Here is an 18554-nt window from a genome sequence, read left to right as displayed (position 1 = left end):
CTATTTTGAAGTTAAACCTTAACTCAATATGAGCATTTTTACCACTCTCAAAATCAAGTACAGTGCTAGACAATGCAGAAACCGTTTTCATTACAGTGAAGCCATACTATTTAATATACAACGACCTCTGATCACCATATGTGGTATCATCGAGTTTAATTCTAAATCCTTAGACTGATTTTTTAAAAACTCAGTTTTAAATACAGAAAGTAATATAATATTTTGGCTTGATTATCAGATATTAACAGACACTTCAGGTACTTATATCCAGGAAGGTCTTTCTGATCCAATTTATCCATCTGTATCATTGATATGAACAGATCCACACGTGTGGTTCACTTTTTCTGCTACTTGTAAGTATACTGTATCTCTCTTTAGAATCCATATTAGTGGGCAGTCTTTGATGGGATGTATCCACACGGGTGGCACTGTGGGTTAAACCACAGAGCCTGGAGCTGGCCGATCAGAAGGTTGGCAGTTTGAATGGTTAGGTTGTGCCCAAGTGAGGAGCACATAATATAGGGTCATGGCAATAGAGATCAACAACCAAAATGTCTGGAGGAGAACATTAGCTATATATGACAGTTTAGGAAGGTGAACTTACCTGAAGCTGTACTTGAGAAGCAAATGGTAACTATAAGAAAAAGTAGTTCTTGTAAAGGTCCAGGATCAGGATGCATAGTGCCAAGTTAGAAAGTGTTGTGGCAAAGAGCTTCAGATTAATGAGAATCACTGAAGAGCCTGCAAAAGAATAGGCATGTTATTATTATTACAATTCATTTATTAATACTGTAGCCTTCTAAATAACTGTCTCAATGTGACTTACACATAAGAAAATTAAAAACTGTTTAAAACACAAAAACAAATACATTTAAAAGAATACTAAAATCCTAACAAGTGAACACTTGTAGTAAAGACCCATTATCCACCTGAATAAATCTATCAGAACAAAAATGTCTTCAATGGTTTCTCGAAAGTAGATAGCATACACCTGTCATATCTTAACAGGAATGTTATTTGATAGAGCAGGGGTGGCCACACTATGATTTACTCAATCTGTACACTACATAGATCTTTGGGTGGTTCACAGCATAAAAAACAAGATTAAATACACAAAATACATTTTTAAAATGAACAAAAATAAAATAAACCAATAACCACCCTCCCCTCCTACAGATCGTATCAATCTTTCATCTTTTAATATTTACAAGTGTGTAAATATGATAACTGTTTTACAAAAGGAAATTCTCTCAGATGTCTTTTGTCTAGTTGGCTTTTGTTAGTTTTTAAAATCTAAAAATAAGGTTGGTTATTTCTTCATTCCATAATTGCTACAGTACCATTTCCACATACTTATATGATCCTGACAGACATATTAGTGGGTTAATTGAATCCCATCATACAAAATGAAGCTGTACCTGCTATTTAAGCAAATACAAAATTTGTATAACTTAGCTACCAAGGAATTCCTAACAAGGAGGAAGGAGCGGCACATGTTGGAGGATACTATTTAGGTATTTATTACTACTGTTTTTCATCTGTTTTTCAGGTATGAAACTGTCTTGTTCCATTTCCAGCTCCTGAGTTTCTCCTCAGCATCTCTCAGTGCTAGGAAAACTCTAACCTGCCCTTCCAGTGCATTTGCTGTTGTAAAAGTAGTACACAATAGGTAAAAACAGGAAAATCCAAACCTAGCACTACCGCAAACCAATATAGCAGCAGCAACAACATTGTTGTTGTTGTTGTTCCTTAACAGGGACTCAAGACAGCTTTCAGATACGTAAATGTAAGAACAGCTAAAAAGGCTGACACAGCTGATAAAAGTAATCTAAAACAAGGGTTTGCCATATTAAATTCATTAACCATGTCAAATGCCTGCAGAATAGAAGCATTCTGATGGGACAGTAAGATGAGGCCAGAAAGATTGCATGAATAAGATGTAATATGGTACAGCCAAACAGATGGTGCCATGTGAATGATACACTGAAGGTCGTTTGAGGGAAGGCCTACTTCTTTTCTGTCAGTGGGGCAAGGGGAAAACCACTCAGACCCGTGCTTTCTAGGAACAGTACAAGCAGAAGTGTGGATGAGCCCTATGTTGCTTTCCTTACCAAAGAAGGCCATAAGAGATCTCCAAGTTGCTTAAGGGAATTCAGTTTTTAGGAGTGAAGTCTTTGCATGTGTTCAACATGCTGCATTTACATTTTCAACTCTGTTTTAAAAAAAAGTTACATACTTTTCACTAACTGTTTCCAGCTGCAATACAGTTCTGGGGTACCTGAAAGTCATTTTAGGATGGACAACATGCCTAAAGGGGTGGGTGGGTGTAAAGGTGTCCTGTAGTGTTTTTGTTTACTCCAGAGGTATTGCTAGCACCAAATCTGTCAATTATTTTCCATGTCTAGTAAGGAAAGGTTTTTTTTAAAAATGGCATAAAATGAGGTATATAATTGCTGCATTAGAATGTTCAATGTAGAAGTGAACTATACTCAACCAGCAGGAACTCAACATTTTATATTACCATTTGCTGGGTAATTTTCTTACTGAAAAGAGAAAAACTCACATAAATAATCCAAGGTATTTAGTTCATTTTTATTTGTGATCCTTTAGAGTTCAAGCTATACAGATGGAAATAACTGTGCATTTGCTTGTTTTTCATTTATTCAGTAGTAGAACCACCTGAGCAGCATGTGAGAAGTAAACATTTAGAGAACTTTAAGAGGATGAGAAGCAGTGTTTTCGCTATCTGCCAAATCCTTCTACCATCTATTTATGTAAAGAGTGTAGTTGAAACTACACTCATCATCATCAACTTTACCCAGTTATTTCACAGGCTTTGTATACAGAAAAATTTCAAAAGTCATCCAGTGGACCATATACATATCTATGCTATACACGCCCTTTAATGTATTGATTTTCTAGGATTGTCTTTATTTATAAAAATCAGTGTTGTATTAAATGAAACATGGTTTACAAAACATCAGTTGTATTCACATAAGAAACCATCCAATGAAATAAACAGTCTGAAGTGGACTTTTGTGTTTTTTGTTGCTACATAGTAAGGCTATATGCTCTTAATCCTGCTTGCCAAAAATGGTTCATATCAGACAATGCATGTGGTGGTAAGCACTGTGCACAAATGAAAGAAAGTTTTACAAAGGGAGAGACACACATGCAGAAGGGACTAAAAGAAAAAGGTAGAGGAAGAAAAGGGTAGAGGAAAATCAACAGTTTGATACTGCCAGAATGAAGACACCTAGGATCACTGGCCTTCCCTTGTGAATATTCTGGCTGGAATAGAACCTGTGAAACTAACTCAATGGTCCTTAGTGCTCTGGTAAGAGAGGGAAGCCAGTGTCATCTTCATACAACTGCAGTCACAGGTCCTCGTAGTTGGTGTAGAGTTCTTTCCATTAGGGAGATGGAAAGAAAATATGGCTGATGGCTAGGGCCAGGCTAGTCCTCCCTTTGCCATGATACTCTGGGATGGAGGGGGTACAACCTCCCAGTGGTCCTCACTCTTCTGGCTAGTGATAGAGGGCAAAGCGTACTCACACTTGCAATTGAAGTCAACCATATGTTACATTCTCCAATGCTTTTAATTCTAAAAGAGCAAGGTTACACCCTCACCATAAAGCACTCATATCAATTTAACAGCCATGACTTCCTGCAAAGAATCCTAGGAAATGTAGTTTGTTTTAGGGTGCTGACCTCACAGACCTGCAATTACCAGCACCCTGAGCAAACTTCAGTTCCCAGGATTTTCCATTACCCTTATAACAGTATAAGAGCTTTAAATGTAAGTTGTGGATGTGACCTAAGTTTCTAGCCCATATATTTTGAAGGTAAGTTTTAATGTGGTGGGCAAAGCCTGATAAAAATCCATGATTCCTGAATGCTTGCCATATTAAATTTTCAGTGGAGCATGAATGCTTAACAAAATGTATTATGAAAAGTAGAAGTAGATTCACGCAACTTGTACATGTCACAAATTTTACTGTTTGCTATAAAACTGAACATCCAGAACACACCCCGTTGTATTTATAGCAACATGTTTAATAAGAGAAAATAAATTATGTTGCTTTTCAAGAAGTTTAGTTTGTTGTTGTTTAGTCGTTTAGTCGTGTCCGACTCTTCGTGACCCCATGAACCAGAGCACGCCAGGCACTCCTGTCTTCCACAAGTTTACTTTATGATTGCTTATTAAAGAATTTCTTTACTCCCACTTTCTCTTCATCCAGTAACCACTTAAGTGGCTTTGTGACCAGAATTTCTTTATTATTGGCAGATTAGTTTCCATATAAAACAAAATGTCATGTATGTTAATTTCTCTAACAGAAAACAGTAATTCACAAACACAAAGGGCTTCTGGTTTAAGGATCACCTCAATCAGGGCAGCTAAGCACTCATCATGAACTACATTTTGGCACGGTATTTATTTACAAAAGCATTTCTGTTTTTGAGGGCAGCAAAATATTCTGCTTTTCTACCATTTGATCTATGAGGCAGCTTACAAACAAAGCAATATCAAACATCAGTAGAATTCTAACCATTTCCCAAGTAACAGCTGTGTTAGTCTTTTGTGGTTCTGGCATAAGTATTTGTTGTCTTTAGTCCACCTCATCAAACATATGAAGTGTTACTCCAAGTTACAGGTAGATACACACATATTTACATGCATATACCCCATTGAGAGGGACTGTAAAAACTAAGGTCAAAGGAAAATGAAATGCAGAAAAAAATAGACAGTGATCATTACATTCTTGACAGGGGTAATTCACAAAGTGTACTTGATGACAGAAATTCTGGCACTGGAAAGCTAATCTGCCTCTGAAGTCCCTTTGCTTTAGGATGGGCACTTTGAGGTCATTTACAGAAATATCCCCCCCAATGGCTTTTGAATACTGTCATTTCTGCTGTCAGATTTGTGTTCACTTATTCTTTTGCACAGAGATGGGCTTTTCCTCTGTAGAATGCAGAAGGGCACTGAGGGTAGATTTTTCAGTTTGTTTATTAAAAGATTTCTATTCCACTTTTCATTTACAGAAAGAAATACCAAAGCAGCTCACACAATAATAAAATGCAACAAATCCAATAAAAATAATCAGTACAATCATCCCAATGGCCAGTATTAGTAATATTAAGGGTCAGGGAAAAGATGAACAGATATGTCTTCAAATCAGTGGCAGAAACACCCCAAGGTTGGCATTTCCCTGATTTCAGTGGGAAGAGCATTTCATGTGGTAGGTGCCACAAAGGAGAAGGATTTCCTTGCCCAACCAGCAATTTGATCTCTGTGGTTCATGGTACAACCAGGAGGGTTCCATCTGCAGACTGCAGTGAGTGACTATACTGCAGTAACTGCAAGTCTGTATAGGAGAATGGAGTCCCTCATATATCATACTGAGAGATAAGCAGGTGAATTCTAACAAGTTCAATATTTTGTTTTTTAAAAGTCAAAATAAGTAGACAGTCTAACCAACCAATATTAATTGCCATTAAGCTCAATAAGCAGCAAAGTCTTCACACTGTACTGAAAAGACCACAAACTTGACACACACACACACACACACACACACACACATCCCTGGGAAGAGTTCCCTACCTGGGTTGCCACTACTAAAAAGATACCCTCCCTGATCACAGGTGTCAACTTGAATAAAATATTGAGGGGGCCCAGGTAAGCCACAACCTGCATAACTGATCACATGACATGGCACATGAACGCCATTTGAATGGCAATGCCAATCAACCTTCAAGGGCCCGTCTCCCTCAAATATTTTATGGGGGGGGCTAAAGGGACCTCAGCCCCTAGGAGGTGGTCCCTATGTCCCTGATAGTTACCCATCTCACTTCATTTCAGAGAAATATTGACTATGAGCAACTTGACTGGATTTAATCAGTGCATTATTGACCCTAGGCAAGTGCCCAGTAAAGCTGAAGAATCATGTCATTAAGATGGAAGACATAAATGGAAGTGTGTACCATATGCATATTGGGGCTGATCTCACTCTGATGATTCTTGTACTGTAAATATTATCACCCTGGAGACAGTGTGGATCCTGGAAGGACCCTACAACAAGTAAGCTGCTAAGAACAGTTCCCCAGGTTCACCTTCTTGAACCTCCCAGCAACATCCATAATCAATGGTATCAAAGTCGACTGAAAGATCGGGGGGGGGGGGGAGAGGGATAAATATTCATGGTACCCAGATCTCTACAACAGCATAGGTCATCTACCAAGGTAACCACAGTACCGAAACTCAGCCTGAAGCTGAAAGGAAAGGCCAACAACTTTGTTAAGTGACAGGTGTCCTTTCATTTGTCATCACTGATATCTCTATTGATCATTTCAAGAGGTCAAGATTTAATGAGTCTACAGACTGAAGTCTGATCATCTGTACAAGTTGCAAATCTTCAAGAAAGAGGCAGCATGAGATGTTACATTTATTTCAGTCACAGAATATTATTTTGGACATTAATCACAATTTCTAATATTCCAAAACCTGGATCACTACTTATTCCTTATTTATTATGTTAACTGTCCATAGTGAACAAAATTCTGAACTGGAGAATTTACTGCAGAATCGAATCATCACTATTTATATTTAGCTGTAGTTCAGAATTTCAAATCAAATGAGTGAACAATATTTTTAGAGATATTTGCAGGAAATTCTGCAGTTAACATTACAATCCTGCACATGATTAATACATTGTTTTGTACCGTCTATATATCTAGTGATTTCTGCACTGGAATATATTTTAGGCCCTTCTACTGATGTGCTTAAATAAATAAGCAAATCATCCATTTAAAGTAGCACCAAGTTTTCAAAAAAATTCAAAAATTAGTAAGATCATGATTCCATTTCCTAGAAGCCAGACAATATTGCTTTTGTTACCCCAGCTCTAAAATGAGCTTTTGATAAGCGGCTAATTTGCTTGAGATGAATTACAACAAAGCTTCTTTGCCCTTTGAGAATATTAACTGAATGAATAATAATCCACTTCAGGTACATTTTTTCTTGTCATAATACTTTAAAAATCCATGAATGTATGTCAGTACTATCTACATATTATGGAAGTGAGGGGTGGAGAGCTGAGAGAGGCAGCAAATGACACCACCAGTGCAAGTCAATGCCTTTGAAAAATGGAGGATTTTAAAATTTTGCACGACAGAGAAATTTCAACTTATGAAAGTTGCTTATTTCATTCTGGAGAATGAAAGAGAGCTGAGAGAGGCAGCAAATGACACCACCAGTGCAAGTCAATGCCTTTGAAAAATGGAGGATTTTAAAATTTTGCACGACAGAGAAATTTCAACTTATGAAAGTTGCTTATTTCATTCTGTTGCAATTTCAGAGTTTTGTATGATCTTAATCGGTACATAACGTTGTGTGAAGAAACATCTTGTCACACTGCCCCCCTTGCATCAATGAAAACCCATTTAGATTCCACTACATCTGTCAGGAACAGCACACGTTTTTAAAAGTGAAAATTGATCATTAAGTTTCACACTGAGCCACCTTAAAAGCAAAAGTAGAGACGTCTACATTATTTAGAGAAAGGTATTTCCTTAGTCACTGGCATTTCCTTAGTCACTGGCTCCTCCGTGATTCTCAAAGCCTTTGATCACAGTTTTCATGCTGTTTCGTCAGACCTCAGGAATACAAGTGTAACAGCTGGCATATGCAATTCACTAGGCCTTATTTGTTTACAAGGAGTGGTTAAACATCAGCTAGTAGCAACTGACTTGCTGCCCATCAATTTTAACTGCTAACCCCAGGGTTCATTTCTTCACTCTTCTGAGAACTGTAAAATCTCTCAATGCACATTCATGTACAATTGACGCGAATACATTCTCTCTCACAGGGCTGTGGGTTTGGGATTTTTAAAAAGTTGCTGTGCATTAAACACTGAAAGGGAGACTGGAAAATCGGGGAAATGTAAATTTAAGCAGATTTTAGATGTTTAATAGACACTACCAACTACCAAATTATACCTAGGAAATATAGCACCTTTGGGGTTTGTTACCCTACGCCCCCACCTTTTCACAGGCTCAATCAAGTCGGCCAAGCATGTAAACTGATCCTGTCGCCAGCAAAAGCATTTCCTTTCACTGTGGTCAGCCAAAAACAGAGAAGAAAATGGAAATGACTTGAAGTTATGGCACCAAAAAGACCAGACAAGCAAGGAAATAATCAACTCCACATGAGCCACTTCTAGCCCATCACAATGAAAAAGGCCTATGACTAACCCCAGGAAAGGTCATCGAGACCGTGGGGGTCACATGAAGAAAAAGGCAATAGTGAGAGGCTGCCAGCTGCAATAAGAATCAGTGTGTTCCTAATTACATTCAGAAAAGAAGGGATTGAGCTCAAATAATGTTTTGATTTAGTCACAACCTAATGTAAAAGGCAGGAACTACAACTTATATTTTTGTGTATTACTAGATTAAAAGAAGTCAGGCCTCCAACATGCCTGCGGATGAGAAACTTGCAAAAGTAATTTGAAAAGTCAGATCTAGAAGTACTTTGCGAAGAGAGAAGTGAGTCTGTTGGTTTCCAAGGTTCAGTCCTTCAACTAAATTTGCATTTTCAATATTTGTACTAGCCTTTCACAAATCTATGATACTGAATAGAACAAATAATTTACCAGAAGTTTTTCAAAACAAGAATGAAGGCAGGATGTGTGTGCACACACCTAAATTTTCTAAATTTAGGACAGAAAACAATGTGTGTAACAAGCTAATTTGAATTATACTTTAGAATCATAATATTATTTCAAAAGTTTAACATTTTTAACCATTTCAGGAGACTTTTTTGTTATTCATTATTTTTGACACAGATATGTTACAAGCCAGGCTTTAATTTATCAGAAATTTGGAGATGGCATCGCTTATTTATCCCAGAATCCTAGGTGTGTAACCTGATATCTGAAGCACCTGGGAGGGACTTATTTAGCCTGCAGTCTCCATCTTGTAACTGAGTCTACAAGCTGACCTCTTGGTCTCATCTCTGTGTAAACATCTTATTTGAATGCTGAGTTCTGGGGAACTCAAAAGTATGCTACACTTTTGTGACATTTTGGATGGTCCCAATGAAGATATTACCAAACTAGTGGAGAAATTGTCATATTTTAACATATTTTACCTGCCTAACTTTGCTTTTTTTCTTATTATTGTATGTCATCTTTAGTAAGCAAATAGAATGGCAATTAAGAAATTTTAAAATAATTTATTCTAAGACTGCTAGACCAAACAGAAGACAGTCCTCAAGCCTGCCGTCTTTTTCCACAACTGCCATCTTCCACCTATTACTATTGGGGTAGCTCTTCCCACATCTTCCTTGGGGCAAATTAAGAGCTGTATGCCCTGAAGGAAGGCAAAAGTGAAGAAGCTCAAGGTAGGAGGCTCATTATCAGCTCCTGAAGGGACCACCACTTGGTCTAAGACGAAAATGTTCCATATTTTGTACCTTTTGTGTTTTAGTATTTTAAAAATGCAAATAACATTGGAATGCCTTGGAAGAAAGCTAGTACTGCATATCAGTATAACAGTGTTAGAAACCGAGATATGAAAGCTAAGAGCTAAATGGCACCTTAAACCTAGGTTATGAGCGCAACAATGGACTGTCAAGGCACTTTTTTTATAACAAGAATCCTTCTTCCTACCCACCCCCCTAATATTCTTAAGAGGGTCTCTTCTCCAGTCTTCAGAGAGTAGCTGGAAGTGGGGAGGCAGAAAAAGGTCCTCCTTTCCTTCCACTATGCCGTTTTAATTTGAAATCTTTGGCGCAGTACTGCACCCAGGGCTCAGAAACTGCTCGCGCAAATGAAATTCCCTGTTGCAAAATGTGCCTAGAACAATGGGAGTTTCAAACACTGCAGTGAAATCAATAAATAAGAATGTATAAAAAGTGGTGGTTTCAATGCAGGATGCAGTTATAAGCTTTTATGAAAACCCATTTAATTAATACATTTATTATAGGTATGTTTAGTAACAGCTACGAATTAACTAATCAGTTTATTATCCCTCTCTCATCTTCCTAAAATAAATTAATATTGCATGGTTTAAATCTGAACAGACAAGTATATGCATGTCTACTCAGAAGTAAGTCTCACTAAGTTCAATGGGCTGACAGCAACTGAGTTGTCTGTTGTCTGGCTATGCACATCTTACTCCCTCGCTCCCCTAACTTCTGGATTTGGGTCATTTTACATTCCAAGAGCAGAAAGGGTGGAGTTAGGTACAGCAACTAAATCTGAGGTCTGTGATATCCCTTATATTATTCATGATAAATATGGACACTTGATACAGAAAAGGCAACCAGATGAATACAAATCTCCAAAGGCCACAAGGGGGAAGGGGATTAAATGAATGCCTTTTCAAAATGATATGGAAAGGCAGGAATGTGGAAAATTTCCTCATCAAAATCCAATACCATCTGCTGTAGGTCACTGTAACACTCTGAACGCAACCATTAAGAACATATGTTTAAGCAAGCTTTATGCTACTGTGTGCACAAGTACTACCTGAGAGATAAGTGAGACAGAAAGAAAGTGATTTGCTAAAGTCATGCAGAGAGATCCCATAGTTATGTAGGCATTTGAACCTGCTCATCTTGGGCAACTAGATGGCTTGTGTGCGACACCAATAATGAAATGCTTTAATTGTTTGTTTTGAACAGTTGTATACCGCTATTCTTTTAAAAAGTATCACAGTGGTTTACAACAGTTATACATAAAAAATACACAAAATTACAGTAAAAAAAAAAACCAGAACAGTTAACTATTACAGAAGTATGTATGTGTAGCTGCCAGCATAAGCCTCATGGAATAGAAAAAAATTCAGCAAGCATTTAAAACAGGGGTCAGCAGCCTTTTTCAGCTGTGGGCCGGTCCACGGTCCCTCAGACCTTGTGGGGGGCCAGACAACATTTTTTGGGGGGATGAGCGAATTCCTATGCTCCACAAATAACCCAGAGATGCATTTTAAATAACATTTAAATAAATTACATTCTACTCATGTAAAAACACGCTGATTCCCGGACCGTCCATGGGCCGGATTGAGAAGGCAATTGGGCCACATCCAGCCTTAGGTTGCCTACCCCTGATTTAAAAGCTGAAAAAGAAGGTACCTCTACTGGCAGAGTATTCCACAAGTATTCCAGTGACACAAAAGGCTTCTTGTTACTATCAAATGAGCCTCGTCAACTTAGGAAACAACTAATGATGCCCCTGCAGATTATCTCAGGGATCAGTCTGGAATGTAAGGGTTCAGGTGGTCCCTTAGGACCCAGAACCTGACTTAGTAGCAGAATGGCAGCAATGCTAATGTTTTAACTATGTTGTCACATGCTGTCAGCCACATCCCTGGCTGGAGCTTCCACACAAGACCCAAGGGCAGCCCCACATAGAGAACATTGTAGTAATCTAGCCCAGAAATTACAAATGCATGGACTATAGTGGTTATGCTATCCCTGTTCAGGAACAAATATGCCTATTTTAAACGTGAGATATCTATATAACCCAGCAACAATGTTATGCCTTCATTTATGCTCTGAATTAAAGTTGATGAGCAACAAACTCGCTTCCAAGTTTATTTCACTGTTCTAAAACAAGGAAGGAATCAAGCAGTCAACACTCCATTTAAAACATTTACAAATATGATATTGTCCACCCTGCCCCAAATTTGGAAATCACTGTGCATGTAGTAATCATACGTATCAAGGTGTACTGCTCTGATTATGTGACTCCCAATCCCAAGACACTTGTTGGTCCCACTCTTTATTGGCATTTCAACATCTTGTAAAAAAAACCTGCTTTTTTTTATGCCTTTGCTATTGTGATTATCTGTCCCTCCTACTAGTGCTCTGATGGTGACCATATGTTGCTTTAAAGCTTACTTTTTTGCTGTAACTTCATTCCTAACCTTGTTTGATTTTAATAGTATATTAATATTTACCACTTTGAGAACCTTCAGTTCTCAAAGTGGTAAATATAAATTTAAATTAAAAACAGAGTCAGGCACTAAAGATAAACCAAACTCTAGAGATAAAGGGTGTACCAAGCACTTTTTACAACCTTGAATCACAGATGTGCACTAGTAAATTTTTCCCCTAGATTCCTCAAGTCACAACACTTTCCTGGAAAAAGGTTTAATTTAAAGCAACAGGTAAAGTGTTCCACTGATTCACTATGACTAGACTAGGGTGTTTTGTTTTTCGAGTCAAGTTTCAGCATGAGCTAGTAGGAACAAAAATATGCCAACTTGCCACAAAGCACCATTTCATGTTTCATCAAACACCACAACCATTTGAAGGAACTCTTGAACTTTTCCAGGGAGTTTATTTCACAGAAACTTAGAATCATAGAACTGTAGAGTTGGAAGGGACCATGTGGGACACCTAGTCCAACCCCTGTTGAGAGCCAGTGTGGTGTAGTGGTTAAGAGCGGTAGTCTCGTAATCTGGGGAACCGGGTTCGCGTCTCTGCTCCTCCACATGCAGCTGCTGGGTGACCTTGGGCCAGTCACACTTCTTTGAAGTCTCTCAGCCCCACTCACCTCACAGTGTGTTTGTTGTGGGGGAGGAAGGGAAAGGAGAATGTTAGCCGCTTTGAGACTCCTTAAAAGGAGTGAAAGGCGGAATATCAAATCCAAACACTTCTTCTTCTTCTTTTACCCAACGCAGGAATCTTTTACCCAATGTAGGTCTCAAACCCACAATCCTGAGACAAATTCTCTGTGTGCAAGTTACTGTGAAACAAAATACACTGGGGGCTTATTTCTGAAAGTATTAAATTCACATAAATCCTTCTACTACTGAAATTGAAAGTCACTATGAAAATCTTGTGTCTTGCAACACGAACCAGGCTTATTATAGATCAAGAGTAGAAGGCTACAAACAACTGCTACAACACTAAATAAAAAAGGACAGAACCAAATGCAAAAGAGTAGAGAAAGAGGGAAACCTCAAAATAGTACAGGGTATAGGAGTGAACTCAAGTAAAACAGTAAACTGTCCAATGAGTATCAATATAAATCCTCCTCAGAGGCATTATAATTTACCATAAACTAAATTTACACCCCCAAGGAATGTTTCAACAAAATAATGTAGTAAATTGTCCATTTACTCTTTTATTAGAGTTCATTACATTTTTCCAGTCCCATTTTGAGACTTTCTTTCTTTATGCCATACAGAATGGTAACAGAAAACTTTGAAGTGTTTTCTGCAACCCTTAAAAAAATATTGATTTAACTTAGAAATTATGACCACTGATTATGACCACCGACCAATGAACACATATTTTAATGTATTTCCTTGCTCCTGACTTTTCAACATTTCTACTACAGTTTAATTCTTGGAAACTATAAAGGCTAAGAAAAGTTGGGCAACTCATCATTGTAAGACTCCGTGGGTCACATAGCTAAAAAACTGTACACATTTTGCTGACATGTTGCCAACATGATTACACAGTTGTGTAAGGAATTCTAATTATGGTGTGATGCCTAGAGAGAAATACTTTTCTCCTCTGAAAAACCAAAAAGCTGTACATGTTTCGAAGCTAGATAGCAGCCACCACCCATTTATCTGAGCCACACTTCAATTGGTAAGCCTTTTACATTTTGCCTTGAGGTCTATAAATTTTCATTCTTGAACTCAACTCATAGGTCAACTAAATTACACATCTGCAAGCTATAGAAGGAATAGGGCAGGGCAGGATTTTCAACTGTTTTAATTATTCAATTGTTATAACGAGACACACAAAAAAGCAGCTTTGTTCTAAAACTTGGCATGCATATGGCCCTGACTATGTAATGCACACTAAACCATGTCGAACACATCTGGTTCTTAGGTATGGCCAATGACAGTCTAATGGAACTTGCACATGGAATACAGATGTGGCCTAGAGATATAATAGAACCATCTACCCTCTGACCTAGAAGCATGATTTTCTGTATATTATTCCACATTCCAAAATATTCTGACTAAAGTATGTCACAAGAATGGAGTAGAACACACAAGGTAGGCCATGCCAGAAGTGCATAAACAACCCAGTAACAGTCCACACAACTCAAGAAAGCAAATCAAGCACGGCAGTACAGGTAACTTGCAACTTGTGTGCATTTAACTTGCACACATCCAGCTTTATGTGCTTGGCTAAAAAATAAATGAATGGACGGAAATGGAATAGGTGTCTTGGGGAAAAGGCTTTGACAATCTTACACACCTACTCAACCCAATGTGTTTTGACTATATGCAATTTTGGCTTTATGCGCTGTCCCTGGAGCGTAACCCCTGCGTAAGTGGAGAGTTGCCTGTAGAGAAGAAGAAACCCAAGAAGACTGTTGGTGCATTTTCAGTAAGGAAATTCTTTTAGCTTTACAGAGCCTTACTCCATTCACTAGTGTAAGCAATCAGTAGCTAGATACTTTGCATTCAAAAAGAAAGAAAGCTACTAACGTGTACAGCAAGAACTAGGTTTGAATCCAAATATGATCTCTCAAGTAGTCTCAAATTCAATCGCATAGAAAGAAAAGTAAGATGAGCCAACGTAGAGGCCTGAAGACCTATTAATTTGGTTTGAAAGACTAGAAAAATGACATTAAAGATCATTCAGATATGATGAAGGGAGGCCCAAAGAACAAGTGTAGAGATCTGACATTTCATCCCATCACAATGCTCAGATGCCTCAACACTGTTCTTTTGGGAAATTCCATAACTTAAATAACAGGAAGAGACACACACATAAGAATGCAAAAAGAGACTGCTGGATCAGGCCAGTGGCCCATCTACTTCAGCAGCCTGTTCTCACACTGACCAACCAGATGTGTATAGAAAACCCACAAGTAGGATCTGAGCACAACAACACTCTCCCCTCCTGTGGTTTCCAACTTTGGAGGCAGAACATATCCATCAGGGTTATTATTATTTATTATTATTGCTTACATTTATATACCACCTTTATCTTCCAAGGATCTCAAGGTGGTGTACATGGTTCTCTCTCCCCACCCCATGTCATCCTCACACCAATCCTGTGAGGTAGGTTAGGCTAAGATTGATCATCCAATGAGTTTCATGGCTGAGTGGGGATTCAAACCCTGCTCTCCCAGGTCCTGATGCAACACTCTAACCATCACACCACACTGTTTAGCATCCATTTTGGCTAAAGAATGATTGTGTTCTGCTATTAAGTATCCACCAGTCATTAAGCACTTGTGCATAGGTATCTGAACTCTACTCTAAAATAACTAATAACTTAATTTTCAACTGTACTTACACTGACATTGTCAAGAAACTATGGCAACTCTATAAAATACAGGCCAAAAGTAAGCCAGCTTATCAAGTCTTATTTTCTGTTGCAACTTGTACTATAGATACTATTTGTGATCCATAAAAGGAACATATATCTATTAAATCCACACCTGCAGCTACAATTTATAGCCACCCAGTCATCTACTACTGTCTTACATCATAGGTAATTAGAATTCACTGAATTCATGGCCACAGGGAAAATACAAGTCCCATGAATGGGAACACAAAGCAAACACAAGTTCCACAGAATTTCAACCAGCATATGGTAGAGACGAATTAAATCTGACTCAATACGGAGTAAGAAAGGAGCAACTGTTAAGTTTTGACTTCATGCTATTTATTCTATACTTCACTGACATTTTCACCAAACTCAGTCTTGCTTGCATTTTGTTGGCATATATACTAGTTTCAAATGAAGTGGTGGGCCACACTTTTTAACCTCCTGTAATTCTTTCAGGTTCTGGGAAACCAAAACCCAATGCAAATTTCCAGGTAACTCAGCAGAAGATTCCATGAGGAAATCAAGCTTTAATGTTCCAAAATGTATCTCAACAGCTTCATCAGATCACAGAACAGCAGATTTACAACAGTATCATTTCACTATTCCTTCAACAATTCAGCAGTCTTATTAGAAAGATTTCTTGGATTGAAGGCTACAGCTATTCTAAAATTTACATGGTATCAACATTGTTTGTACAGCCCCTGATTTATGTGATATAATGCCAGAAATAAATCAACTTAGTGGTAGGCAAGTCTTGCACCAGCAGTCAAATGCTTTATAACTTCTGTGAATGCTAAATGGGGATTTGAAGAATTAAATTAAGGATTTGTGATTATTTGCTTTTTAATAATTTCTAATATTGTAGCCTCAGGTATTCAAGCAACAACCGGATTGTTTTATTTAGAACATTTTATTTAGATTGTTTTATTTAGAACATAGGCAAAAAACAAAGTCTTGCGGCATCTTTAAAATTAATTTATTATGGCACATGCTTTCAAGGACTAAAGTCCACTTTATCAGATGTATGGAATATGATGCTGAATGAGTAGCTACAATATAGTACACATGACTATAGAGAAAGAGACAAAACATTAGCTGTCGGATGAGCAGAAAATGAAATGTAAGAAATGCAGATGGTGAAAAATGTATTAACACTTAACTGTATGTAAAAGAATTACAATGAGCAACATTGCTTTGTGAACAGTAACATACACATCCTGGCGTTGCAAGTTAATCAACACCTCTCTTTGTTCAAGAACGGTCAACTTAAGGTCAGTAACAGAGTACTGTATTCTGTGGTGGTGAAATGTTCTCCAATGGGATATGGTCCTTTTTGATGTAATATTTGTGTTTTCTCTCTCTTTCTTTGCATAAAGGCTACTGACCTGTTTGCCCTATGCTGTATAGAATGCAGAAGGCTATTACTGGCAGATGATGCTGTATGTCATATTGGAAGACAAGCAGGTGAATAAACCCTTGATATTGTGGTTAACATTATTAGGTCCTTTAATACCTATTTTATTGCATCTGTATCTGGGCTTGTTGCAGTGTCTGATCCTTGCATTTGTGCCTCTGTTATGTGGGCTGCTGGCAATGGTGAGCAGCTGATTCAGGTTAGGGGGACTGCCGGTGAATCAAGACATGCCTACTGCCAAACTGCAAAATATACCGTAGTTGTAATGGATGATGGGTTGGAATAGTCTTAGCTGGGAGGTATAAGGGACAAAAAAGTGGTGCTCTGACACATTCTCCATATCTGTCTAGTACAGGACAGGGTTTCATAGAATGCTGGAAGAAAGAAGTTCCATAAGCAGGAAGAGGCTGCTGACTTCCTCTAACATGCCCTCACTTTCAATCACAGAGAGCACCATCAGGAGGCTGACACTGGATTCCAAGACTTATTCTTCTAATACTGTAGTTCAATTTAGGACCCTAGAGGCCCACGCCTAATGCACTGGCTGGTACAGAATACACAAATGTGCCCACAGTTACTAAATAGTAGACTGAGAGAAAATTTCTCCTCACTTTTCCTGATACATGGTCTCCATCATCCATGTTTATCTCCCATATCTGTCTGCCTAACTTATTCCATCACCCTCCCTTACTGATATGTCAGCTGACTGCATCACGCTTTCTCTTGTGCCAACATCATGCTTCCTGCATATATGCTGTGAGGGGTGAGGAGAGTATGTTCACTGCCTATACTGCCAACAAAGGGCTCAGGTAGAAAGACAGGGATGACAATCACCACTTCTCTTCCCCACTTCTCTTCCTTTACACTCAACAAACTTGCAGAATCAGAACCCACAGCCTGCTGCCTTCTCACTTCTAAGATCACATACATTTCCTGCCTGGTTATGACTGCCTTAGAGATGCCCAGACCTCAATGGACTTGTCATAAAATCACAACCCCACTGTTGAAGCAGTGAGGTAAGTAAACCCTCAGTGCACTGTGCATCTCTGCCTCACATGCATCCTCAATGCCCAGCAGATTAGCTAGACTCCACCCCTGATTTTTCAGAACAGCTATCTTCCACACACTCTCTGTACAGCTTACTTACACCAATCCCCTGCTTTGCCACTTGCCACCTACTTTTCTATGGATACAAACATACAAACAGCCCTGCTGGATCAGACCAAAGGTCCATCTAATCCAGCATGCTGTTCTCTCAGTGGCCACTAATTTCTAAAACCTTAATGTCAGCCGTCCCCAACCTGTTGCCCGCCAGATGTTGTTGGACTTAATTCCCATCAGCCTCAGCCAGCTGGAGTTGTCTAAAACATATGGAGAGCACTAGGTTGAGGAAGACTCATCAAGACCGCTGTAGACAGTAGACTCATGTAAAACCCTACAGGTAGCAAGAAAAACCATTTTCAGTAGAGACAGAGAAAGTTACCTGCCATTTACTGATACGTTTTGCTGAAGTTCTTGAGCATAATAAACCATCAAAAACTGGCATCATAAAGCAAATGCTACATCAGTTACCACACAAAATATAGATTGGAATACTCACTTATGACACATTTCTAAGGCAGACATCAGTACTACATAAAATGCCCCAGGCTACTTTAAGATAGTTTACTTTACGTTAAAAGAACAGACTTGGCTGCAATGCTAAGATAGCATTACATTTTAAAAACTGTGCCCTTTCTTCAAGTCACTATCCAAACTTGTTTCTGTGGTTTTCAATGCATAGTTTTATTGTGCCAATAACTTGACATGGACTGACTGCCCATCTAG

The 18554-nt window shown here is 38.4% G+C and overlaps 1 protein-coding gene and 1 long non-coding RNA gene across 5 annotated transcripts in view; one reads left to right on the top strand and one right to left on the bottom strand.

Annotated features, from left to right (window-relative positions):
- The window catches only part of CDON (cell adhesion associated, oncogene regulated), a 117491-nt gene that overhangs the window by 33313 nt on the left and 65624 nt on the right, over positions 1-18554 (bottom strand). For all 4 annotated transcript variants that reach the window (XM_083588351.1, XM_083588349.1, XM_083588352.1 and 1 more), the window contains one exon: positions 605-741. In XM_083588351.1, the coding sequence (XP_083444477.1) occupies positions 605-680 (76 nt within the window). In that variant the 5' untranslated portion in view covers positions 681-741. The remainder of the gene's footprint in view (positions 1-604; positions 742-18554) is intronic.
- LOC310750759 lies at positions 12690-16805 on the top strand. The gene is made up of 2 exons (XR_014542238.1): positions 12690-14102; positions 16690-16805. It is a non-coding gene; the product is annotated as an uncharacterized lncRNA (long non-coding RNA).

This window comes from Podarcis filfolensis, assembly GCF_964270895.1.
Source record: "Podarcis filfolensis genome assembly, chromosome: 15".
NCBI classification, from domain to species: Eukaryota; Metazoa; Chordata; class Lepidosauria; order Squamata; family Lacertidae; genus Podarcis; species Podarcis filfolensis.
This window is presented reverse-complemented; position numbering and strand designations above follow the sequence as displayed.